This window comes from Anoplopoma fimbria, chromosome 22 (genome assembly GCF_027596085.1).
Source record: "Anoplopoma fimbria isolate UVic2021 breed Golden Eagle Sablefish chromosome 22, Afim_UVic_2022, whole genome shotgun sequence".
NCBI lineage: Eukaryota > Metazoa > Chordata > Actinopteri > Perciformes > Anoplopomatidae > Anoplopoma > Anoplopoma fimbria.
In genome coordinates, this window is record NC_072470.1 from 7,566,416 (window position 1) to 7,593,407 (window position 26,992).

At 36.3% G+C, this 26,992-nt stretch overlaps 1 protein-coding gene across 1 annotated transcript in view; it reads right to left on the minus strand.

Moving 5' to 3' along the window:
• kcnh7 (potassium channel, voltage gated eag related subfamily H, member 7) overlaps window positions 1–26,992 on the minus strand; it is a 102,279-nt gene that overhangs the window by 24,191 nt on the left and 51,096 nt on the right. The window contains exons 12-17 of the mRNA XM_054623452.1: window positions 24,720–24,972; window positions 20,998–21,197; window positions 20,395–20,400; window positions 20,208–20,277; window positions 17,706–17,987; window positions 15,895–16,054 (exon numbers count right to left, since the gene is read on the minus strand). Of these exons, the coding sequence (XP_054479427.1) occupies window positions 15,895–16,054; window positions 17,706–17,987; window positions 20,208–20,277; window positions 20,395–20,400; window positions 20,998–21,197; window positions 24,720–24,972 (971 nt within the window). The remainder of the gene's footprint in view (window positions 1–15,894; window positions 16,055–17,705; window positions 17,988–20,207; window positions 20,278–20,394; window positions 20,401–20,997; window positions 21,198–24,719; window positions 24,973–26,992) is intronic.

Consider the following 26,992-nt stretch of genomic DNA (forward strand, 5'->3'; position numbering starts at 1 on the left):
CGACACTCTTGACTTGTCTCTGCGCTTATTTCTTAGAAGTTTTGATTTTTTTCTCTTTGGGTCGTAAGACTTTAAAAGTCAAAGCACCTTGCAAGATTCGAACACACAACCTCAGAGATTCCAACCAGTGATCTATTACACTGAGCTATTTGATCTGAGAGGCTTGACTTGTGTTTGATTGAGGTTTTGACTTCATCACTTGGGGTGTTGCTCCTAAAAATCCATTGCAAATCATTAGAAGTCATACTATAGAATGCCATAAAAGGTTATAATATAGCATGCTTTAAAAAAAGGCATAAGGAATTGAAAGTATATTATGCCATAAAAATGGAAATATAAAGGATTGAACCCACAACCTCGTGGATTCTAACCAGTCTACCATCACTCTGAGCTATTCAATCTGAGAGGTGTATCAAATGTTTGGTTGGGATTTTGACTTCATCACTTGGGGTGTTGGTCCTAAAAGTTCATATCATCTCATGAGTATTGAACCAACAACCTCAAACCTTCTAAAGAGAAGCATCTATCTCTTTGAGCTATTCTGGCTGACAGGTTTGATTGTTCTTTTGGTACAGTTTTGTTATCATCACTTGGGGTTTTGTTTCTAAAATTCTTAATAAAGTGACATTTCAAATAACAACCTTTGGGATTCAAACCAGTCTCTCATCTATTTATAATGAGATATTTTACCCCTTTTTGATGTAGATTTTGTTTCCTTAACTTGGTTTGTTGGTCTTAAAAATGAACTGCAGCTCAGGATTGAACCAATAACCTCATGTTTTCCAACCAGTCATCCATCACCCTGAGCTATTTGATCTGAGAGGCTTGACTTGTGTTTGATTGAGGTTTTGACTTCATCACTTCATCACTACATCAACCTGAGCTATTCGACAACTGAATCACAGGATAGCATTTCGAAATAAGGTGAAAAAAAGTTACAACATAGAATGTCGAAAGAAGTCATAGTATAGTATGTCGAAAACATTTGAAATAAAGTCATTGTGTAGTATGTCAAAAAAAGTCATAGAATAATAGGAAAAGTCATAGTACGTCGGAAAAAATATAGTGTGTCGAAAAAAGTCCAAAAAGTCATAGAACAGTATGTTGAGAAAAGTAGAGAAAAAGGTCAAAGTGCAGTATGTCGAAAAACGTAATAATATATTGTGTCACAAAAAGTTGAAAAAAAAGGACAAAAGAGCCTGCAAGGACTCGCTTATTTGACTGAGTCCTCAAGTTTTCAAGCTTTAGTATGCTATAGTATGACTTTTTTTTCAATTTTATTGACATACTATAGTATGACTTATTTTTCTTTTTTTCCAGCAAACTATAGTGTTACTTTTTTCGACATACTATAGTATGACTTTTTTTTCAATTTTTTTCGACATACTATGCTATGACCGTTTTGGACATACCATACTATGACTTTTTCGACATACTATAGTATAACCTTTTTTTTGACTTTTTTCGACATACTATAGTATAACCTTTTTTTTGACTTTTTTCGACATACTATAGTATGACTTTTTTTTCAATTTTTTTCGACATACTATGCTATGACAGTTTTGGACATACCATACTATGACTTTTTCGACATACTACAGTATAACCTTTTTTTTGACTTTTTTCGACATACTACAGTATAACCTTTTTTTTGACTTTTTTCGACATACTATAGTATGACTTTTTTTTCAATTTTTTTCGACATACTATGCTATGACAGTTTTGGACATACCATACTATGACTTTTTCGACATACTATAGTATAACCTTTTTTTTGACTTTTTTCGACATACTATAGTATGACTTTTTTTTTTTTTTTCGACATACTATGCTATGACAGTTTTGGACATTTATACTATGAGTATAACCTTTTATTTTACTTTTTCGAAATACTATAGTATAACCTTTTATTTGACTTTTTTCGACATACTACAGTATAACCTTTTATTTGACTTTTTTCGACATGCTACAGTATAACCTTTTTTTTGACTTTTTTCGACATACTATAGTATGACTTTTTTTTCAATTTTTTTCGACATACTATGCTATGACAGTTTTGGACATACCAAACAATGACTTTTTCGAAATACTATAGTATAACCTTTTTTTTTTTTTTTTTTTTTTTCGACATACTACAGTATAACTTTTTTTGACTTTTTCGACATACTATAGTATAACCTTTTTTTGACTTTTTTCGACATACTACAGTATAACCTTTTTTTTGACTTTTTTTCGACATACTATAGTATGACTTTTTTTTCAATTTTTTTCGACATACTATGCTATGACAGTTTTGGACATACCAAACAATGACTTTTTCGAAATACTATAGTATAACCTTTTTTTTGACTTTTTTCGACATACTACAGTATAACCTTTTTTTGAATTTTTTCGACATACTATAGTATGACTTTTTTTTCAATTTTTTTCGACATACTATGCTATGACAGTTTTGGACATACCATACTATGACTTTTTCGACATACTACAGTATAACCTTTTTTTTGACTTTTTCGACATACTATAGTATAACCTTTTTTTGACTTTTTTTTTAACTTTTTTTTTTTTCGACATACTATAGTATGACTTTTTTTTCAATTTTTTTCGACATACTATGCTATGACAGTTTTGGACATACCAAACAATGACTTTTTCCACATACTATAGTATAACCTTTTTTTTTGACTTTTTTCGACATACTATAGTATAACCTTTTTTTTGACTTTTTTCGACATACTATAGTATGACTTTTTTTTCAATTTTTTTCGACATACTATGCTATGACAGTTTTGGACATACCATACTATGACTTTTTCGACATACTACAGTATAACCTTTTTTATGACTTTTTTCGACATACTATAGTATAACCTTTTTTTTTTGACTTTTTTCGACATACTATAGTATACTTTTTTTTCAATTTTTTTCGACATACTATGCTATGACAGTTTTGGACATACCAAACAATGACTTTTTCCACATACTATAGTATAACCTTTTTTTTGACTTTTTTCGACATACTATAGTATAACCTTTTTTTGACTTTTTTCGACATACTATAGTATGACTTTTTTTTTTCAATTTTTTTCGACATACTATGCTATGACAGTTTTGGACATACCATACTATGACTTTTTCGACATACTATAGTATAACCTTTTTTTTGACTTTTTTCGACATACTATAGTATGAACCTTTTTTTGACTTTTTTCGACATACTATAGTATGACTTTTTTTTCAATTTTTTTCGACATACTATGCTATGACAGTTTTGGACATACCATACTATGACTTTTTCGACATACTATAGTATAACCTTTTTTTTGACTTTTTTCGACATACTACAGTATAACCTTTTTTTTGACTTTTTTTACAGTATAACCTATAGTATTTTTTTGACTTTTTTCGACATACTATAGTATGACTTTTTTTCAATTTTTTTCGACATACTATGCTATGACAGTTTTGGACATACCAAACAATGACTTTTTCCACATACTATAGTATAACCTTTTTTTGACTTTTTTTCGACATACTATAGTATAACCTTTTTTTGACTTTTTTCGACATACTATAGTATGACTTTTTTTTCAATTTTTTTCGACATACTATGCTATGACAGTTTTGGACATACCATACTATGACTTTTTCGACATACTATAGTATAACCTTTTTTTGACTTTTTTCGACATACTACAGTATAACCTTTTTTTTGACTTTTTTCGACATACTATAGTATGACTTTTTTTTCAATTTTTTTCGACATACTATGCTATGACAGTTTTGGACATACCATACTATGACTTTTTCGACATACTATAGTATAACCTTTTTTTGACTTTTTCGACATACTATAGTATAACTTTTTTTTTTTGACTTTTTCGACATACTACAGTATAACTTTTTTTTTTTTTTCGACATACTATAGTATGACAGTTTTTTTCAACTATTTTTTCGACATACTATGCTATGACAGTTTTGGACATACCATACTATGACTTTTTCGACATACTATAGTATAACCTTTTTTTGACTTTTTTCGACATACTATAGTATGACTTTTTTTTTCAATTTTTTTTCGACATACTATGCTATGACAGTTTTGGACATACCATACTATGACTTTTTCGAAATACTATAGTATAACCTTTTATTTGACTTTTTTCGACATACTATAGTATAACCTTTTTTTTGACTTTTTCGACATACTATAGTATAACCTTTTTTTGACTTTTTTTCGACATACTATAGTATGACAGTTTTTTTCAACTTTTTTTCGACATACTATGCTTTTATGACAGTTTTGGACATACCAAGTACAATGACTATTTTTTCGACATACTATAGTATAACTTTTTTTTTTTTTTTCGACATACTATGTATAACAGTTTTTTTGATTTTTTTTTTCGACATACTATAGTATAACCTTTTTTTTGACTTTTTCGACATACTATAGTATAACCTTTTTTTTTTTTTTTTCGACATACTATAGTATGACTTTTTTTTCAATTTTTTTCGACATACTATGCTATGACAGTTTTGGACATACCATACTATGACTTTTTCGACATACTATAGTATAACCTTTTTTTTTTTGACTTTTTTCGACATACTATAGTATAACCTTTTTTTGACTTTTTTCGACATACTATAGTATGACTTTTTTTTCAATTTTTTTCGACATACTATGCTATGACAGTTTTGGACATACCAAACAATGACTTTTTCCACATACTATAGTATAACCTTTTTTTGACTTTTTTTCGACATACTATAGTATAACCTTTTTTTGACTTTTTTTCGACATACTATAGTATGACTTTTTTTTTTCAATTTTTTTCGACATACTATGCTATGACAGTTTTGGACATACCATACTATGACTTTTTCGACATACTATAGTATAACCTTTTTTTGACTTTTTTCGACATACTATAGTATAACCTTTTTTTTTTTTTTTTCGACATACTATAGTATGACTTTTTTTCAATTTTTTTCGACATACTATGCTATGACAGTTTTGGACATACCAAACAATGACTTTTTCGACATACTATAGTATAACCTTTTTTTTTTTACTTTTTTCGACATACTATAGTATAACCTTTTTTTGACTTTTTTCGACATACTATAGTATGACTTTTTTTTTTCAATTTTTTTCGACATACTATGCTATGACAGTTTTGGACATACCATACTATGACTTTTTCGACATACTATAGTATAACCTTTTTTTTGACTTTTTTCGACATACTATAGTATAACCTTTTTTTTGACTTTTTTTCGACATACTATAGTATTTTTTTTCAATTTTTTTCGACATACTATGCTATGACAGTTTTTCACATACCATACTATGACTTTTTCGACATACTATAGTATAACCTTTTTTTGACTTTTTTCGACATACTACAGTATAACCTTTTTTTGACTTTTTCGACATACTATAGTATGACTTTTTTTTTTTTCAATTTTTTTCGACATACTATGCTATGACAGTTTTGGACATACCATACTATGACTTTTTCGACATACTATAGTATAACCTTTTTTTTTTGACTTTTTTCGACATACTATAGTATAACCTTTTTTTTTGACTTTTTTCGACATACTATAGTATGACTTTTTTTTCAATTTTTTTCGACATACTATGCTATGACAGTTTTGGACATACCATACTATGACTTTTTCGACATACTATAGTATAACCTTTTTTTTTGACTTTTTTCGACATACTATAGTATAACCTTTTTTTGACTTTTTTCGACATACTATAGTATGACTTTTTTTTCAATTTTTTTCGACATACTATGCTATGACAGTTTTGGACATACCATACTATGACTTTTTCGACATACTATAGTATAACCCTTTTTTTGACTTTTTTCGACATACTATAGTATAACCTTTTTTTTGACTTTTTTCGACATACTATAGTATGACTTTTTTTTTTCAATTTTTTTCGACATACTATGCTATGACAGTTTTGGACATACCATACTATGACTTTTTCGACATACTATAGTATGACTTTTTTTTTTTTTGACTTTTTCGACATACTATAGTATAACCTTTTTTTGACTTTTTTCGACATACTATAGTATGACTTTTTTTTCAATTTTTTTCGACATACTATGCTATGACAGTTTTGGACATACCAAACAATGACTTTTTCCACATACTATAGTATAACCTTTTTTTTGACTTTTTTCGACATACTATAGTATAACCTTTTTTTTGACTTTTTCGACATACTATAGTATGACTTTTTTTCAATTTTTTTCGACATACTATGCTATGACAGTTTTGGACATACCATACTATGACTTTTTCGACATACTATAGTATAACCTTTTTTTTGACTTTTTTCGACATACTACAGTATAACCTTTTTTTGACTTTTTTCGACATACTATAGTATGACTTTTTTTTCAATTTTTTTCGACATACTATGCTATGACAGTTTTGGACATACCATACTATGACTTTTTCGACATACTATAGTATAACCTTTTTTTTGACTTTTTTCGACATACTACAGTATAACCTTTTTTTTGACTTTTTTCGACATACTATAGTATGACTTTTTTTTTTTTCAATTTTTTTCGACATACTATGCTATGACAGTTTTGGACATACCATACTATGACTTTTTTCGACATACTATAGTATAACCTTTTTTTTTTTTGACTTTTTTCGACATACTACAGTATAACCTATAGTATGACTTTTTTTTCAATTTTTTCGACATACTATGCTATGACAGTTTTTTTATGACTTTTTCGACATACTATAGTATAACCTTTTTTTTGACTTTTTTCGACATACTATAGTATGACTTTTTTTTCAATTTTTTTCGACATACTATGCTATGACCGTTTTGGACATACCATACTATGACTTTTTCGACATACTATAGTATAACCTTTTTTTTTTACTTTTTTCGACATACTATAGTATAACCTTTTTTTTGACTTTTTTCGACATACTATAGTATGACTTTTTTTCAATTTTTTTCGACATACTATGCTATGACAGTTTTGGACATACCAAACAATGACTTTTTCCACATACTATAGTATAACCTTTTTTTTTTTTGACTTTTTCGACATACTATAGTATAACCTTTTTTTTTTGAAGTTTTTTTTTTCGACATACTATAGTATGACTTTTTTTTTTTCAATTTTTTTCGACATACTATGCTATGACAGTTTTGGACATACCATACTATGACTTTTTCGACATACTATAGTATAACCTTTTTTTTGACTTTTTTCGACATACTATAGTATAACCTTTTTTTTGACTTTTTTCGACATACTATAGTATGACTTTCTTTTCAATTTTTTTCGACATACTATGCTATGACAGTTTTGGACATACCAAACAATGACTTTTTCCACATACTATAGTATAACCTTTTTTTTTTTGACTTTTTTTCGACATACTATAGTATAACCTTTTTTTTTTTTTTTACTTTTTTCGACATACTATAGTATGACTTTTTTTTCAATTTTTTTCGACATACTATGCTATGACAGTTTTGGACATACCATACTATGACTTTTTCGACATACTATAGTATAACCTTTTTTTTGACTTTTTTCGACATACTACAGTATAACCTTTTTTTTGACTTTTTTCGACATACTATGCTATGACAGTTTTGGACATACCATACTATGACTTTTTCGAAATACTACAGTATAACCTTTTATTTGACTTTTTTCGACATGCTACAGTATAACCTTTTTTTTGACTTTTTTCGACATACTATAGTATGACTTTTTTTTCAATTTTTTTCGACATACTATGCTATGACAGTTTTGGACATACCAAACAATGACTTTTTCGAAATACTATAGTATAACCTTTTTTTTTTAACTTTTTTCGACATACTACAGTATAACCTTTTTTTTGACTTTTTTCGACATACTATAGTATGACTTTTTTTTCAATTTTTTTCGACATACTATGCTATGACAGTTTTGGACATACCATACTATGACTTTTTCGACATACTATAGTATAACCTTTTTTTTGACTTTTTTCGACATACTACAGTATAACCTTTTTTTTGACTTTTTTCGACATACTATAGTATGACTTTTTTTTCAATTTTTTTCGACATACTATGCTATGACAGTTTTGGACATACCATACTATGACTTTTTCGACATACTATAGTATAACCTTTTTTTTGACTTTTTTCGACATACTACAGTATAACCTTTTTTTTTGACTTTTTTCGACATACTATAGTATGACTTTTTTTTCAATTTTTTTCGACATACTATGCTATGACAGTTTTGGACATACCATACTATGACTTTTTCGACATACTATAGTATAACCTTTTTTTTGACTTTTTTCGACATACTATAGTATAACCTTTTTTTTTACTTTTTTCGACATACTATAGTATGACTTTTTTTCAATTTTTTTCGACATACTATGCTATGACAGTTTTGGACATACCAAACAATGACTTTTTCCACATACTATAGTATAGCCTTTTTTTTTGACTTTTTTCGACATACTATAGTATAACCTTTTTTTCGACTTTTTTCGACATACTATAGTATAACCTTTTTTTTTGACTTTTTTCGACATACTGTAGTATGACCTTTTTTTCGACATACTATGCTATGACAGTTTTTGACATACCATACTATGACTTTTTCGACATACTATAGTATAACCTTTTTTTTGACTTTTTTCGACATATTATAGTATGACTTTTTTTCAATTTGACCTTTTTTTGACTTTTTTCGACATACTAAAGTATGACCTTTTTTTCGACATACTATGCTATGACAGTTTTGGACATACCATACTATGACTTTTTCGACATACTATAGTTTAACCTTTTTTTTTACTTTTTTCGGCAAACTACAGTCTTACTTTATTCGACATGCTATAGTATGACTTTTTAATTTTTTTTTAAGTAAGTAAGTAATAGCAGCTGCCAGCATCATTTCGCTATAAAGCTAAGTGTCTTAAATATGTATAATTCTTCTCTCTCTCTCTCCATCGCCCCCTGCCACTCTCTATCGCCCCCTATCACTCTCTATCTTCCACTACCACTCTCTATCATAGACATCATATAGGTAGACGCCTCCTTCGGCCTTGGGCGGCATAAATCGTCGGCGCCATCTTGGTACGGGAGTTATTTCGTCTTCGGAGTGAAGAACCGTCAGGACGATTCAAACAAGATCGCAAGGAATTACCTTTCACAAGTAAGACTAAACAATTGTTTCTATTTGTAATTGTAAAATTCAGTCATGTCACGTAGATCATGTGTTATGTTGAGAGCTAAGAGCTGTTGAGACAGCTAAGTTGCCACCAGAATCAGACTATAGCTAGTCTAACGTGAAACGGACATGGTGAGCAAAGCCTTATTCTATCGTTCGTCAACAGGAGATAATATTGTCAAGAAATATAGGATATACAGTATATATATATATAATCTACCACTACTTGCTTGTGAGTAATTACAATGTATGTATAATGTGATTATATAGCATTTATGGTCGCGACGGAAAGCTGCGTTTCGGCTGAGCGACTGGCCTTAATTTCTCTCTGTGATGTATTTAAAAAAGAGACTAGATTAAAACAAAAAAAGGCTCAAAACATGCCACTGTATATGTAATGGTTCTACAATATATGAAGATGTCACGTAATGAATGAAACTACGGAAAAAATGTCACGATACTCTACATGCACCTGTGAGATGCACCTGCAGTCAGTCGCCGGCCGAAATTGACGTTTTAAACGTTATTTCTATTTAAATGTTGTTGTTTTTTAAAGATACATCTGTATTATGAATCTGACTGACTGGCTAGCTAACCTTTCTCGCAATTTTAAGGTTTCCCAAAGAGAAGCAGTTGAGGAGACAGTGGGAAGTGGCTGTGAAAAGGGAAGACTTTTCTGCCAATGAGAGGTCAATGCTCTGTAGCCAGCACTTTCAGCCGGAGGATTTTGACCGGACAGGCCAAAATGTCAGGCTCAGGGATGGAACTAAACCATCTGTGTTCAGTTTCCCAACACATCTCAAAAGAGTAAGTGCATCACTAAGCTTGCTGAAAATGGTTTTATTGTGTGTGTGTGTGTGTGTGTGTGTGTTCATTTGGAATGATTGAGAATGAGATACACCTGTTCAAGTATTTTGTTCTTCTGTTTTAGAAAGTGGCAGCCAGGACTACACAAGCCTCAAGGAAGGCTGAAGCGAGCCTTGTAATTGACTGTTCTTTACAATCATTACAAGTCACTGAACCTTCACCTAACTACCTTGTGAGTATTTACACTAGCTATGCCCCAAAACAGCAGTGAGCATCATGGCATCATAAACATTACTCACTACTGTTTTGTCCTTTTTTACTAGGAACACACTTATGCATTGCCTCCATCTCCCACTCTTCTCAAGACTAGACTCAATGAAGCCCTGGCTAGGGTGGAGAGTCTTGAGAAAGAGATGAGGAACTCAAAGGCCCGAGAGCAGAGTGCGAAGAAAACAGTGCGTTGTCTTCTGGAGGACCTCAGGGGGAAGAACCTCATAAATGAAGAGCTGCAAGAGAGGCTTGACTTATACTCAGGTAACATTGAAATTAAACTTTGAATGTCATGTATATCTTAGGGCTGTAACCAAAGAAATACAACTGCAATAATGTGTTCAAATGCTTGGCTTGTCTGAATTTCATATATCAAACTTAAACTCCAAATACCTGACAACGTCTGTAATATGCCCCCATTCATAGTTTGAATAGCATCTGGCACAGACAAAAGCCAACAATCATAGTCTGATAGCTCTAGCTTCAAGACACACAATAGCCAGGTACCTTTGTTGGCAGGTGTTTATGGGCACCTGTTTAGAGCAATCAGTCATGGTTCCTGGCTTTTGTGCATCTTTAAGCTAGAGCTATTAAGACAATGATTGTTGGCTTTTGTCTACAGCCACGACAAGATTACATATTTGCATTCATATGGCCTTGCCTGGAAATAAACACATTAGCCTATTGGTGTTTTCATAATGACATTCATACTCTTTCAGTCACTTACTAATTACTCTGTGCTATCTGCACATTTAAAGGGTTCTAGCCTAGATTCAATTATTATATTATATCATATATTGTGTGAAATTATATATTGTGTCAATTGCACTGCATAGATGTGAAAATGTTATGAGAATGATTGTATATTATGTCAAATTGTACAAATGTACAAATGTACAAATATATATATATATATTATATAATATGAATATATATACCTATACCTAAAATATATTATATTGTTTCACATATTATATATATCATATATATGTTATTCCATTGCACATTATACTGAGTCATTATATTATATTGTATTATATATATGCTATGTTATTTATATTACAGTTCAACTATTGAGATGTGTATGTATATATTGAGATGTGTATATTTTTACTGCTATAGAAATATATAGCTTTTTTTGGTAATGTTGATTTGTGAAATAAATGTGTATTGCCAATTGCACTGTTCAAGGTTTCTTAATGCACATACTTGAAAAGGAACTATTAAACTATGAAAAACACACTGACTGCCAGTTTCTCACTATTTGATGTATGCTCTTTCTCTTAATGATGGTCAATACGTAGTAACTAAAGAAGCACTATTTCGATAGTTTATAGATCTTCTCAGTATTTTCAAAGTGCACGGGCTGTGCAAGAAAAGTGAGCGTTTATCATAGACCCATGCACATTTATGACTGGCGATTTAACTAGCGAGATTCAAAGTAACGTAGAGGCAAATCTTTTTCACACACTTCACGTAGAGCATAAACCCTTGAATACTCCATGAAATTGGTTGCGAAATGTAAAAGGTTATCGTGATTTTTATCCAGATAAACCGCAGCTCCTGGCAACTTGCGCTTGTTTGACACGTCTGACAGACCTCTGGCTTCAGAGAGCTCCCGTACCAATATGGCGGCGCCGCGTTTGGTCGAGGCAACGGGCTGAAGCAGTGAAGGAGGCGTCTACCTATATGATGTCTATGCTCTCTATCGCCCCCTATCACTCTCTATCTATCTTCCACTCCCACTCTCTATGTCCCTGCCTTCTACTCTCTATCGCCCCCTGCCTTCCACTGACTCCACCCCTTCCTGACTCCTCCTCTCGCTACACTATTCAATTAAATATCAGCTGGTTCTTATGATCTTCTCCATAACCCCCTACTTATATCTCTCTGAAACAACAGTGGGGAATATGCCCCCACCATCACCTCCGCGGTGATTGCACTCGAGACTGCCAGTGGGGGAATCGAACCTGCGTTCAGCTTCGTCAGGCAGCACCGTCAACTCAGCTGACAGCTCCCTATGAGGGGAACCCTACCCACTGTGCTACAGCCTCACTCACATCTAGACTTCTTCTCTGCGGGTATTTAACCTTGTCCTTGCAAGTCGGATCTCAAAACTTACCGCGCATAAGAATCGAACCCACAATCTACGGGATGTCAGCCGTCGCCCATACACCTGAGCCATTCTTCCTCACACTCTTTAACTGTGTTTTGGTATATTTAACCTCTTCATTGCAAGTCGGCCCTGAAAACTTGTTGCCCGCATAAGGATCGAACCCACAATCTACGGGATGTCAACCCTTTGCCCATCCACCTGAGCCGCTCGTCCTCACACTCCTTAACCCTGTCCTGGTATATTTGGCATTGCCATTGCTTGTCAGACCTTAAAACACCCTGGCCCGACGCAAGACTCAAACCCACAACCTCCGGCATCCCAGCCCCTCTCCTATCGCCCTCACCCATCGGCCCCGACACTCTTGACTTGTCTCTGCGCTTATTTCTTAGAAGTTTTGATTTTTTTCTCTTTGGGTCGTAAGACTTTAAAAGTCAAAGCACCTTGCAAGATTCGAACACACAACCTCAGAGATTCCAACCAGTGATCTATTACACTGAGCTATTTGATCTGAGAGGCTTGACTTGTGTTTGATTGAGGTTTTGACTTCATCACTTGGGGTGTTGATCCTAAAAATCCATTGCAAATCATTAGAAGTCATACTATAGAATGCCATAAAAGGTTATAATATAGCATGCTTTAAAAAAAGGCATAAGGAATTGAAAGTATATTATGCCATAAAAATGGAAATATAAAGGATTGAACCCACAACCTCGTGGATTCTAACCAGTCTACCATCACTCTGAGCTATTCAATCTGAGAGGTGTATCAAATGTTTGGTTGGGATTTTGACTTCATCACTTGGGGTGTTGGTCCTAAAAGTTCATATCATCTCATGAGTATTGAACCAACAACCTCAAACCTTCTAAAGAGAAGCATCTATCTCTTTGAGCTATTCTGGCTGACAGGTTTGATTGTTCTTTTGGTACAGTTTTGTTATCATCACTTGGGGTTTTGTTTCTAAAATTCTTAATAAAGTGACATTTCAAATAACAACCTTTGGGATTCAAACCAGTCTCTCATCTATTTATAATGAGATATTTTACCCCTTTTTGATGTAGATTTTGTTTCCTTAACTTGGTTTGTTGGTCTTAAAAATGAACTGCAGCTCAGGATTGAACCAATAACCTCATGTTTTCCAACCAGTCATCCATCACCCTGAGCTATTTGATCTGAGAGGCTTGACTTGTGTTTGATTGAGGTTTTGACTTCATCACTTCATCACTACAGCAACCTGAGCTATTCGACAACTGAATCACAGGATAGCATTTCGAAATAAGGTGAAAAAAGTTACAACATAGAATGTCGAAAGAAGTCATAGTATAGTATGTCGAAAACATTTGAAATAAAGTCATTGTGTAGTATGTCAAAAAAAGTCATAGAATAATAGGAAAAGTCATAGTACGTCGGAAAAAATATAGTGTGTCGAAAAAAGTCCAAAAAGTCATAGAACAGTATGTTGAGAAAAGTAGAGAAAAAGGTCAAAGTGCAGTATGTCGAAAAACGTAATAATATATTGTGTCACAAAAAGTTGAAAAAAAAGGACAAAAGAGCCTGCAAGGACTCGCTTATTTGACTGAGTCCTCAAGTTTTCAAGCTTTAGTATGCTATAGTATGACTTTTTTTTCAATTTTATTGACATACTATAGTATGACTTATTTTTCTTTTTTTCCAGCAAACTATAGTGTTACTTTATTCGACATGCTATAGTATGACATTTTTTCAAAACTTTTTTGAGTCATATCCTGCCTGTCTGTCTGATGTGTGCTCAGCTTTCAATAAAGCTTCTGAAAAGTACTCAGTCGTACTGCTTTTGGGTCCACGCCACACCCATGACACTATAGTATGACTTCTTTTTCATTTTTTTCAACATGCTATATACTATGACTTTTATTTGACACACTATACTATGACTTTTTTTGTATGACTTTTTTCGACATACTATACTATGATTTAATTCATTATTTGCTTAATATTTTGCATTAAGAATCTGCAAAGTAACGAATATTCTCAAATACATGTAATGCAGTAAAAAGTATAATATTTCCCTCTGAAAGGTAGTGGAGAAAAAGTATAGAGTTACACAGAATGGAAATACTCAAGTTAAATATAAGTACCTCATAATGTTATAAGTACAGTACTTGAGTATATGTACTGACAGTTAGACTTCACTAATGTTATTCAAAGATCTAGCCTCTTGATTTTACCCTCAAAGTGCAGCAGATTGATGCATTTATCTTTAACGCCCTTGAGGGAAGCGGTGGAGGAGAACACCATTCTCTCCTTGTCCCCCATAATTCCACCAAAACTTCACCATGTCATCTGCCATCCCGACCTCAAAGGATGACGTCAACAGACTTTGCAGTGCGTCTGCATCCCGTGGCTTCCTGCTATAAATAGTCAGCCGCTGCCTAACTGTCTCCCCCTCATCTGTATCAGTGCACCAGCCCAGAATCACACGAGCTGCTCACATGGGTGCCTGGCCCAAAATTACTCTGTGCAAGTATTCAGCCAATTACAGGCAGAATCACGGGGGCTTGTACTGAAAGATCTGAAAGCTGACTTTGTTGAAATTAAAAAGAAAGACAAATAAAAGGCCTATAATGGTAAACTGAGCCCGAAGGTGTCTTTAGTTCTGCTATCTATATGCCAAGAGTCATTTCTAAAAGGAACAGATCTCCAAGTCTGAGAAATAGACTAGATATTAAATTCCATTAATTGTATCCTGATTATTTGATAATACAATTCTAAAGAGCTCCACGGTTTTGAAATCTCATACTCATGGAGATTTTAAACAAAAAAAGGCTGAAATTGAAGCAGCAGAACCATAGATATCTGGTATTTATAATTCCTGCATTCTTCTTCCTGGTTGGAACCTAGCGCCTACATTACCCAAAAATTTCACTCGTCCGTCGACAGTTCAATCAGATATGGTGGTATAGATGGTAGTATAGTAGTGGCTAATTAGGCCCGGAGCCTCTAGTCAGCAGCAGAGATGAGCAGAGAGGTCTGGTGAACTCACTTCTTTTCTCACTTTACAGCTACAGATTCCTTTCATTTTCAAACTACAAAAGTCCTCGGACCCAACCAAAGGCTTTACAATACCTTTTTCACGTATGCTGTAGTAGTCCCCAACATCTGGAGGCACACTTTAAAAAGGTGTAAATTGGTGTATCTCTATAAAAAGGTGTGGATACCACATTGAATTGCCACATGATTTTCCTCATATCCTTTGAAACAATGATATGATGGGATTTAAGATAAAGCCAGAGAAGGGATTAAATGAATGAGGCCACGGATCATCAGCTTCTCCATCCTCACAATTAGAGGGCGTATCGGCAAACATGATCCTAATACTGCATGTGTACCTGGATGTAAGTGAAGCAAAGAGAACTATGCACGGTCTAAGAATTTTGTTTTTACGACCAACATGCTACTTCTTGCCCACACCTGTTGAGGTGCTGCTGCAGCAGGTCCAGCCGTTGCTCCACCTCTCCGTAGGTGAGGTCTGTGTCGCTGTCGTCCTCCCCGGCTGGCGTCTCTTGACACCGGGCCGCCTCCTCCGCGCCCTCTTCGGGACGCTGACGCACCCACTCGTCTGCTTGGAGCTCTGGAGGGAGAGATGCGTGTGCAAAGAGACACACGCACACACACACGGTAAATGATCTGTGTTATTAGAACAGTGCCTCGGGGGAAGCATCTTCCCCTCTTATGCCACTGTCATCATTTAGCTTTACTAAGCTCTGATCAGCTTAACGCCTGCTGAATCTTAACATCTGTCCTACAGAGGAAACCACACATATGACCCTGGCTGATAATCACACCTGTCTCTTTGGCTGTGTTATCTACTGACGACAGTGTATTAAGGACATTGCAGGAAAAAAAACAATGAATGTGGAGCTGGGGGAAGGGGGCTATATCCCGAAAAAAAAATTAGAGATTCAAAGATTAAAGTTGTTAATTACCAAAGAAAGAGCCTTGGATATTCTCTGATATTGGAGTGGTAAATATACTAGCACGAACTACCAAAATTTATGATAAAAAATATGAATATTCTCTGAGATTATAAAGTCATACATTTGGGAGTCTGTATGTAGTCATAAGTGTCTACAACTGAAAAATGTATCATCACGTGTCATTGGCAGGATTTATAAAAAAAAATTCTAACCACCCAAAAATAAAGAAATTAAGACATAAGGCACACTGGTAACATGTTTTATACTTCTTGTGAATATAATCCGATTAATCTTATTTCCATACTTTATATCTCAACCAAATGTTGAATGTTAAAAACAACGTAGCTGTACACCCTTCCAAAGTGAAGTGATGTGGTTCCTTGACGACGACAAAAAAAAATCGGTTGCAACAGCTGAATTAATGGATATAATATCAAATCAATTTCCGCATCTCAGCGTAGAATTGCCATGAGTTTAATTTGGCAGTTAATATACAGGGATGTCCTGCAGCAAATGTTATTGTTGTGTTAGTGGGTGATTTCATGGCGCTTTAAGCTTTTTCAAACTGGTGTGTCTGCTCCACATGTAGCAGCAGGCAGACGGTGAGAGAGAGGATTCCTCAAACAGCTTGCCGGGGATCTCCATCCCAGATGCAGCTCTTTGTGTGGAGGCTGCTCCGTCAGGCCTGCTGCTCCCACTGTCTGCACTGCACTGGGATCTACGGGAGGCTTTCATAACTCTCTCTACTCGCTTGGTCTCTAATTATCACAATTATAATAATTATAACATTTCCAAAAAAGATTAAAATTTGACCAAACCCGGCAGATACAGTGATGTCAACAACATGATTTTACCTAATGTTTCCTGTAAATCCTTTATTTGGTCATGACCTACGATCAAAAGGGGGTGACCCCTGGGCCGCTGGATATAATAATCCTCTTACGTTTTATTACTGAGTGGGTTTTAGGTTTCACCATAATGACTCATAATCCCTTTTTGGGTTTTTAATAGGTGTGACATTCCTCTGGGGTTTAGGGATTTGGGGCCTTTTTCTAAATGAACTTCGGAGCCAATTACCATTCTGGAGTTAAACTTTAGAGGACAAACCCTGCAGATTAACAAGGAAAATTCATGTCTATTTAAACAAGATGCTAATTTGCATAATGAAAGATGGAATTCAAAAAAAGTTTTGAAAAAGCACGTATTTAAATGACAGGGAAGTTAAAATAAAGGCCGAAAATAAATCCCTTGTTACTAAATAAAAGACAGAATGAGAAATACTGCAGGATGTTTCTCTATCTTCACCTTGATATGTCTGGTTGTGCACATTGTCTCCGGCCTGCGCGTCTGGAGCGCTGCTCAGCCCGACGCCCACGGTGTGGTCCCTAACCACCGGGTATCCCAGCACACCAGCGCACAGGGGCCTCTGCTCCTCCTCCTCCTCCCTGCCCTCCTCCTCGTCCTCATCCTCCTCGTCCTCCCCCTCCTCGGCGGACTCCCTCGTCTCCTCGGCTGCCGAGGGGGCGAAGACGTGCCTCCCTAGCTTGCTGTCGCAGTAGGCGGCCGCCGGCTCCTTGTTGTGGGAGCCTGCAGGGAGAAAACGGTAATCAGGAGAGTCTGCTGGGGGAACACCGCCTGCTCTGCTTAGACTTCCTCTGGGTACGTCGGGGCAGCCTCATTATCTTTGACAACAGGTGCTTTGGGGTTGAACTGAGAACAAACAATGTTAAAGAGAACCTAGCAGCAAGTCTTTTTTTATCTTCTAAACTACTTAGGATGTGTCACGTCACTCTAAATGTGTTTTCACGAGTCAAGTGTTCAAAGACTGAAATGTAAATCCTTACACCAAATAGACGGAGGCTGCTGGACTGTGAAATAGATTGTTAGGTACATTCTCTGTCTTCACTTGTGTGTTATATTGGGAGATGATGATACTGTATTCCTGTAACCATGGTGACACAATTCGATTTGCCTGAATCGAAGCCAAACTGCTGAGCGCTGCTGTGTGGAGGCTCTGAGTCCCAAGTCTCCTGTTAGAAGTCACATTACAAGTGTTTCCACGGTTCCTCTTAAACACACTGTCATTTTTAATACTGCCCCACTGTTTGAGGGCAGGGAGGCTGCTGTGTTTACCTGTAGTCTAACTGATCTGGAGAGATTTTTTAACCAGAATACAGTTATTTAGAAAAGTCAGATAAACTGAGCCAGGATTAACAAAACCACAGCAATAAACAAAACAAAAAGATGTTCTAAACCAGACTTGTGTTAACAGAGTGGAAAAAGAGAGAGAATCTTCTTAATGACACTGAATTTCCTGAAAATTAGCCTGATTTACTGAGGTAAGATTGCTTAAACTGGTATTCATGAAACATGCCTCTGATGGGAGCATCATTTTAGTTATTAAGCGTGAACAAAGAATGAGTGAGTATACCTTTGGGGTGTTAAGTGGACTCTTAAAAATAGCAGCAATAACATTAACTATCTTAATTAAACACTCTCCAACTACTATAAATCAGCATTAAAAACAACATTTAGTGTGGTCGACACAGCAGTCTGCATTTATCTATAAGTTAATAGGAGTGATTCTTACAGTGTGTGTTGCCCACAGCTGCTTTGTTATGTATCCTTCAGCCGCCTCGAGGCAGCAGGACAGAGATGTAGATAAATCTCCTCTGATTGGAAAAGTGCTGCACCAGAGCACAGTGTCATTAAGCACAGCTGTCCACTGTGTTTACCTTCACCAGGCAGGTGCAAATGACACTGGGGCTGCTGCAGCAAAACCACACACACCTCTAAGCATACGCCTCTACACACACAGACGGCTATAGCTCAGCATTCTGCCTGTTATGCCGGAGAATTCAGATTATCATTTATTTTGGGTCACAAAAAAATAATAATTGTGTTCGTATTTATTACCCATTAGATATGAGGATTAATCAGAGTCTTAATAGAGCTCAACAGTGATAGCCCACTGTTTGAACGGCTCCGGTTCGGGAAGTGAATTACCTATTCATTCATTCACTCCATTGATGTTGCAGAAAATCCTCATATGAATAGTTTTAAGCATGGAACCAAGCCAACCAACTACGACCATAAAACATTTAGTTTGGACCCCAAAGAAATTAGACAATGGAATAAAAGGCAAAGGTACAAAGCATTCGCTAGTGAAGGAACTACTCAACCCATAAACCATTGCAGATGGTGTTTCACAGCCTCTGGAAACTCCCGAAAAACATTATGAAATAACCGTCGTCAATCTGAAACGACCACAGATTCAGCACCTGTGTGGCTTATTTCTCTACTAAAATGTTTTCAGAAGCACATTTCACTGAACTTATATATAAATAAATTGTGTTATACAAGATACTTTCCAAAAAAAGCTGCCACATTGGCACGGTTTGAAATCTGAGAGCAAACCATGGATCAGACACTGGACATAAACATAAATCATAAAGTTGATATCATACAGAAGCATAAACCAACAATCTTATAGCTATAGTTGACCTCGGATAGTGACAACATGTCTAATAATTTAAATCCTCGATTCAGAATAGGGTAGAATAGTAGTATAGTATTTCTACTTTCATAACCTCACTGTTGAGCTCTATAAAGATAAACTGTTTATTCTCTTATGCACTAATGTTAATTTAACATTTACATCAAAGATGGATATGCTCAAGATTCTATTTACTTCATATATTTTGACCTCAGTGGTGTTTTTATGCTCAAGTGCAGAGGGACTGAGATGTGTGAGTGTGTGGGGTCTATAATAAAAAACACAGTCGCCATGTTGTGTCTCAAGCTGACCTGTGGAGGTTTTCCTTTTGTAGGACACCCGTCGTCGACCCCCCATGTCATCCGAGGTAGAATCCGTTGCCTGTAAAGGGACAATGAATGATTAGAACCATTTAGAATATAATGACAGATACTAATGCACATGTATATGGACATATAGTCAAGCTAGTTGGTGTGTGTGCATGATGAAGTGGAGGACTTTGCTCTTCTTTAACGTTTTTTTTTTTCGTGCTTCACTTAAGTAAGGAACATAAACTAAGCCCGCCTTGTTAAAGCACCATGCATCTCCTGTTGTTGATGTAATCCTACCACAACCTTCTCTCGTGTCTCCTCTCCTCTTCTTTCCGGTTCTCTGAATAAATAACAGGAGGCCAACACAGAGTGCACTTCCTGCTCTGGTTTAAAAGATAATTAAAGAACTGACAAATGTGGGCTCTTGTTCACATCATGACACAGGCCTTGCACATCTTTCCATTACGCTCAGTTCATCCTAATTACAGCCTACATCGTGTCCAAAATGTCCACCCCACCCTCATACTCCATATCTCTCAGTCTGGTCTTCCAGCCAACGGCAGAGTAAAGAAAAAGGGTCTTAATTAGCCCTCATGCTTTCATTCCCACAACCATGAAGCACTAAAGGGAATTAATAAGAAAGACATTCATCCACTTAAATTAAACATGGCAGAGATATGGTACGTCTACAAAGCAGAATTACAAAGATGGATTTTACATAAAAGTCTTCCTTAATCTATCCTCACTGCTTCCTTCATAGTAAGGGAATTGGTCGTAGCGTGCTGGTTACCTTGTCATCTCGGAGGTCAAAGGTCAGCTCCAGGTTGGTGAGGAACTGGTCGGCGAACTCCGGATACATGTCCAGCACCTCCAGGATCTCCTCCCTCTGGATGGTGTGGAGGTCACAGTAGCTCAGCGCCCGCACGTCGGCACAGGATTTCCCCGGCTTGGTGAACAGGTGGATCATCTCGCCAAAGATGTCGTTCTTACCTGGAGAGATCCAATATAAGTCACCGACTCCCTGTTAGCTAATCATGGACAATAGCTTTTCTCTCTCTCTCTCTATTGTTAGCTTCTTCTAAAGGAGAAACAACAACCGTTGCTGGGAGAACATGTTGGACATGTATGTAGAACAGTATGTGATGACCTATAAAGAGACGGGGTCACCTCGCAGAGAAGTGCCAGAATGTTAAAGAAGCATAAAGGGTATCACAGTCATCTAAAAAAGGATTTGCACAAAGCCAGGCCGGACATTCCAGTCTCTGTTTAGTGTGTAGTGACCTATATGGAACGGCTGCAGGGTTTACCGTGCTCGCTATAGTGGAGTGTTTGTCTGAAGTAAATGAGGCCAAAAGTGTTCAATATTACAGAAATAAATGAATAATTGTGAAATAACTAACCACCTGAAAAAATGTGTATAAATGTGGATACCATTTTTCAACATTATAATTGTTGGATATAATTTGTATTTTGATTATATTCTATATATATATATATATATATATATATATATATATATATATATAGATTATAGCATTAATCTTTAAGTTAATATGAATTAATCTAACAGTACGCTGCTATTAAATGTATGAAAAACTTCACTTCTTTAAATCCTTGAAGCCATCTGAAGGCAGCAGGAGAGATAAGTTAAGCTTAAGTCAGTGTATAGTATGCCATATGTCATAAAAAAGTTCATAAAAATAAACATGCCATTTGAAAATCATAGTATAATATGCTGCAGATAATTGTCATAGTATTGTATGTAAAAAGAACGTCATAGAATAGAATGCCATAAAAAAAAGTCATAGTATAGCATGTAATAAAAAATATCATAGAATGTCAGAAATATCATAGTATAGCATGTACTAAAATATCAAATATCATAAATGTCATAAAAAGTCATAAAAAAGTTACGGAAATACAATCTTTATTTATTTAATTAAACTATTTTATTGGGAAAATTAAGCAATAAAATTTGATAATTCATTTCTACAGAGCGTCAGTGTGTTCTCTATTTTCTTCATAATGACCACTTTGAGGTTCCAAAAAGGATGGCTTTGCATAGCAATTAAAATGATCTGGTCTTATAATTTATGGACATTTCAAAACACTGCTGTGCAGTCAGTTTGTTGGTGTTTTTTAAAGTGTCACATTTATCTTGTTCACAGCATTGAGCCATTTTAGAATTACTCATTTCAATCTACTTCACAGTAATTGCTTGGCGTACTGTAGTGTAGTACCGTATGAAAATATGTAAAGACACATATGAACATGTAGTATTCAACAGTCCTCTCCTGGAGCAGAGAAAATGTGCTGAGGTGCGAGTAGCCTACAAATTCACCGTCCCTGATTCTCGCTCATCATGACCCTAATGTGTCACTGGTTTTTCGCCAAATCTTATCTTATTGGCTGCATTATCGCGGTCACTGGAAGAAAATGGAAGGCATTAAAGGCTTAGTAGGATACACCTGCTGGCTGCTGGGATGAGATCTAATGTGATTACATGTGGAGGCTGTTGATGTCATGCGGCTCAGTGGCTCCTGTCGGTACGAACTGCATCACAACACTGACAAACCACGTGGAACTCTGACAAACTTCTTCTTCCTGATTCATCTATCTGCCCCCTTTCTCCTCTTCTTCCTCTGCCATTGCTCGCCTTGTCCTTCTCCCCCGCCCACTCGCTCAGCTCTCCATCCCCCTCTGCTTCTATTGTCATCCATCTCTATTTGAAAGCAATCATGCTCCCCTTTTATTTTTTCATCAGCACAGATCCTCTGTTACCCTCGTCCCCCGCTCTTTTCGGTCCCTTCCATTCATCCGAGGAGCGACAGTGAGGCGGCAGCAATCGCCGAGTGCTTTGAAGTTAGTTATTACAACATACCCAATAGGGATCATAGCTCCCAACCAAGGCATATAACAGCACGACGGAGCCGTCTTCATTTAGTTGGCCCACCCCCGTCTACAGTAATGGAGGGAAATTCAGGCAGAGATAACTGCTCTTCTTCGTTCGAGTGTTTTTGAGCTCCGTTCTGGCTCGGCAGCAATGTTGACTGGGCTTATAAGACATGTTTCTGTGTACAGGAACGCTGAATGAGTATCACTAAGTTTCTACATCAACAGCACTGGCATTCCATCCATCCTCAGACCTGATATCCTACAGCCAGACAAACCACTGGATGCCTTTATAAATGTCTGTGTGTGCAGTTTAAGTTATCCCAGCTTACAGTAGCCCAAGTCATGGATGTATGTGAGATCTGTGGAAGCCTGGACAACCATATGAACCTTAGGCATCCAAAAGCACTACGTAGCAGACACATTTTTCCTATATAAATATGAATATCTCAATACGATCCACCGTTTTAAATACAGGAGTTAAACTATTGAAGGAATAGTTTGATTTTTTGGGAAATTTTCTGATTCACTTTCTTGCTGAAGGTTAGAAAAGTAGATCTCAGCTAAGTCAGCTAGGACCGCTGAGGCTACTCCTTTACCCAGCGTACCGCTGGCTGTCTGATGCCCGGTTGCAGAAAAATAAGATGGATGAAAGCAGTGGGAGGTCGATGACTGTTGAGCCCACATCTTCACAGAGACCTGGCTCCATCGTTCATCCCGGATCAGACTGACAGCAGGACAGAGAGCAGGACTCCGGTGGGACCAGAGGAGGTGGACTGTGTATCCATCATGGTGCTGAATGCTGAATTTTTAATGTGAATATGTCGGACATATTATATGTCCAGAGAATTGTTTTTGTTGCTGCTGTTTTCATCCATTATGAATCAAATTTAAAAAAAAATGCACTACCGGAAATTGTATTGTTTTTGTTTTGTTTGTCATGAGTTTGTTGTGTTACAAATGGGTCACAACTGAATTTCGTTGTGCATCCCTGTGTTGCATTTTGACAATAAATGATCCTTGAACCCTTTACCACTTATTATATTCAGTATGTGCAGCTAGAGCCAGCTGGTAGTTAGCTTAGCTTAGCATAATTCATGACTCTGTCTGTACATATAATATTTCAGTTATTGTGGATTTTTTTTTTTACTGTTTTCTATTGCTTATTTATAATACTTGTTTTTTATTTCATTTTATTTGATCTTGTCTTTCTTTTACTATGTTGCTTGTTTGCACTATCCTCTATGCTGCTGTAATCCTGCAAATTTCCCCGCTGCAGGACTAATAAAGGATTATCTTATCTTATTTTATCTTATCTTATAAACACTGAAAGCAAGGGGAAACCTAGTTGCCTGACAATGCGACTCCAGAAAGTCAGTACGCCCACCAAGAAATTATTTCCAACACAAAACAAATAATTAGCTTGTCCTTGTAAAACAAACATGATTTGTTATTTAGTGAGCTTCAGAGGTGCTTGCTACCTAATCTAACTGTCTCCTAGCTCTAGCTTAACATTTACCCTAAAGACATGAGAGCAGGTATCCATCATCTTATCTAACTCTTGGCAAGAATGGAAATAAGCGTATTGCCCAAAGATGTCAAACTATTCAGCTAACTCACCGAGGATGGCCACCACGACGTCGTCTTTGAGGATTTCGATGGAGCCTCGGGAGACAAAGTAGAGCGCGGTGAGCACGTCTCCCCCGTGGACCAGGGTGTCTCCAGGGGGCGCGTGGGTGGTCTTGAATCTCATGGCCAGGGCCCGGAGGCAGCCCTTGGTGGCTCCGTGAAATGCCTTGCAGCCCTCGAGAAGGGTCTGGTTGAGGTGGAGGCAGATATCCGCCTGCAGGCACTCTGGGAAACCCTTCAAGACCTGCGTGTGAAAAACGGTTCAAAAAAATGGACGCGATTATGGTCAGATCTTTTAAAAGCCGTCGGAGTTTTGGCATGCTGGGATTCATAACGTGTGTTGAATTTTGGATTGGGGTTAAGTTGGAGGCCAAATTTTGTTTTCCAGAGAAATTTGATACAATTGCCACTTGTGTTCTTTCCTTCTTCTCAAAACCCATCGTCCCCTGCGACGTCTTTTAACACAGAGCTACAAGTTACTGTTTTACTGAGCCTTTCAGCAGCTTAAGCAGCAGATGAGCGACAAGACAGAACATTGAGAAACTGAGAAGCTGCAGATCAATGACATCACAAAGTGAAAACACAGGGTCAATATTTGTTCGCTCTGTTTGTTATACTTTAGCACATTTTAAATTGTTTTTGAAGAGTTTCACTGCCTTTATGTTCTGAGATGATGAATCTACTCTAGAACCATAAACTGGTATATGCAAGAAGCAATTGATATTCGATCTTGTCTCAAAGATTGTCTGTCTATTGAAACATTCCTCAATACTATGACCCATGGCCTGCTATAGAAAAATAAGCATTTAATGTTGAAACTTGCTCATGATTGGTCAAGCATTCCTACCCCTCCGAGTTAGCCTTGGAGACTGGTGAAAATGAACTGAAAGATATTTTTGAAAAGTCATTTTAACATTCCATTTTCAATAAATTTAACATTTTTTTCATCTTCTGATGAATAATAAAAAAAAAAGGCTTATAGTACACTTACCCTTTAAAGTCAGAGATACAGTGACAAAACAGCTGGACAACGTGAACTGACTGTAAAGGACCACAGTTTCTTTTCAAACATTAACACCATAACAGACACTGAGAGGTGAGGAGAAAAGGGGGCTTTGAGGACACATAAGGGACAGTTGAAACAACAAAACACATTTCTTATCTTTGTCATTCACATAGAAGATACAATGTGCTAATGACACGAGCACGGCAAACTGAAATGTAGCCCGAACTGGTTTTCTGGCTGTGACTTATTGTCGTTTTGTTGCTCAGAACCAAAACTGATCAGTAGATTTGGAAAGGAAAGACTGAACAACATTTGGCAAGCGCAGGTGCCACCGCGGAGCGTGCCGCCAAGCCTCCCACAGTGGGAGGGGAAACCTGGCAGCGCCCGGCGAGGCTGTGCCCACTCTCACAGGCGTGAGTCACTCTGTCTCTGGTACCAGATGAATATCACAGTGGTTGTGTTTGAATACAGTGATTTAAAAAGGGACCTGGAGGCCCGGCAACGTGCAAGTCCACGATTAAAGGGATGGTTTGGATGTTTTGAAGTGGGGTTGAATGAGCTACTTATCCATAGTCAGTGTGTTATCTACAGTAGATGGAGTTTGGAGAAACATACAGGAGCACCATCATGTGAGCAAAGCAACGTACTGGACAGGGGTGGCAGCAAAACATATTCTAGACACCTAAAAATAAAGTATATCCCTGCAGTCAGACGGAAATCAAGCCGTTATCTATGCTCTCTTCAAAGCGAGCAGACTCCTTAGATAAAGGCAATCATTTTACCACGCATGATGATTTTACCACAGGGTCGTTGGTCACACAATAACACAAACAAACTAACCCATCGCGGCAGAAGGAGACCAGCAACCGGTGCCTTTGAAGAGAGCATAGATAACATAGCTACAGTTCCCTGTTGGAATGGGCCGTCTGAAAGCAAGGCAAAATGGTGAAATATAATAAATATAGCGTAAACTTAAACTAATAACTATTTTTTTAGGTGTCTAAATGAGATTTTACTGACCCCTTCCACAGCACTACATTGCTTTACTGCCGTGCTGCTACTCCTGTCTGATTATTCCAAGCTGGCCCACCTCTTATTGTAGGTAAAACACTTACTCTGGATAAGTACCTCATACGACATCACTTCTAAAGATCCGTACTATCAGTTTAATGTGGCCTGCCAGAAACTGTCAGTGTATTGTGTGTCCTCTGCAGTAACTGGCATGCACAAATAGATACTGTAAATCCATCTATGATGT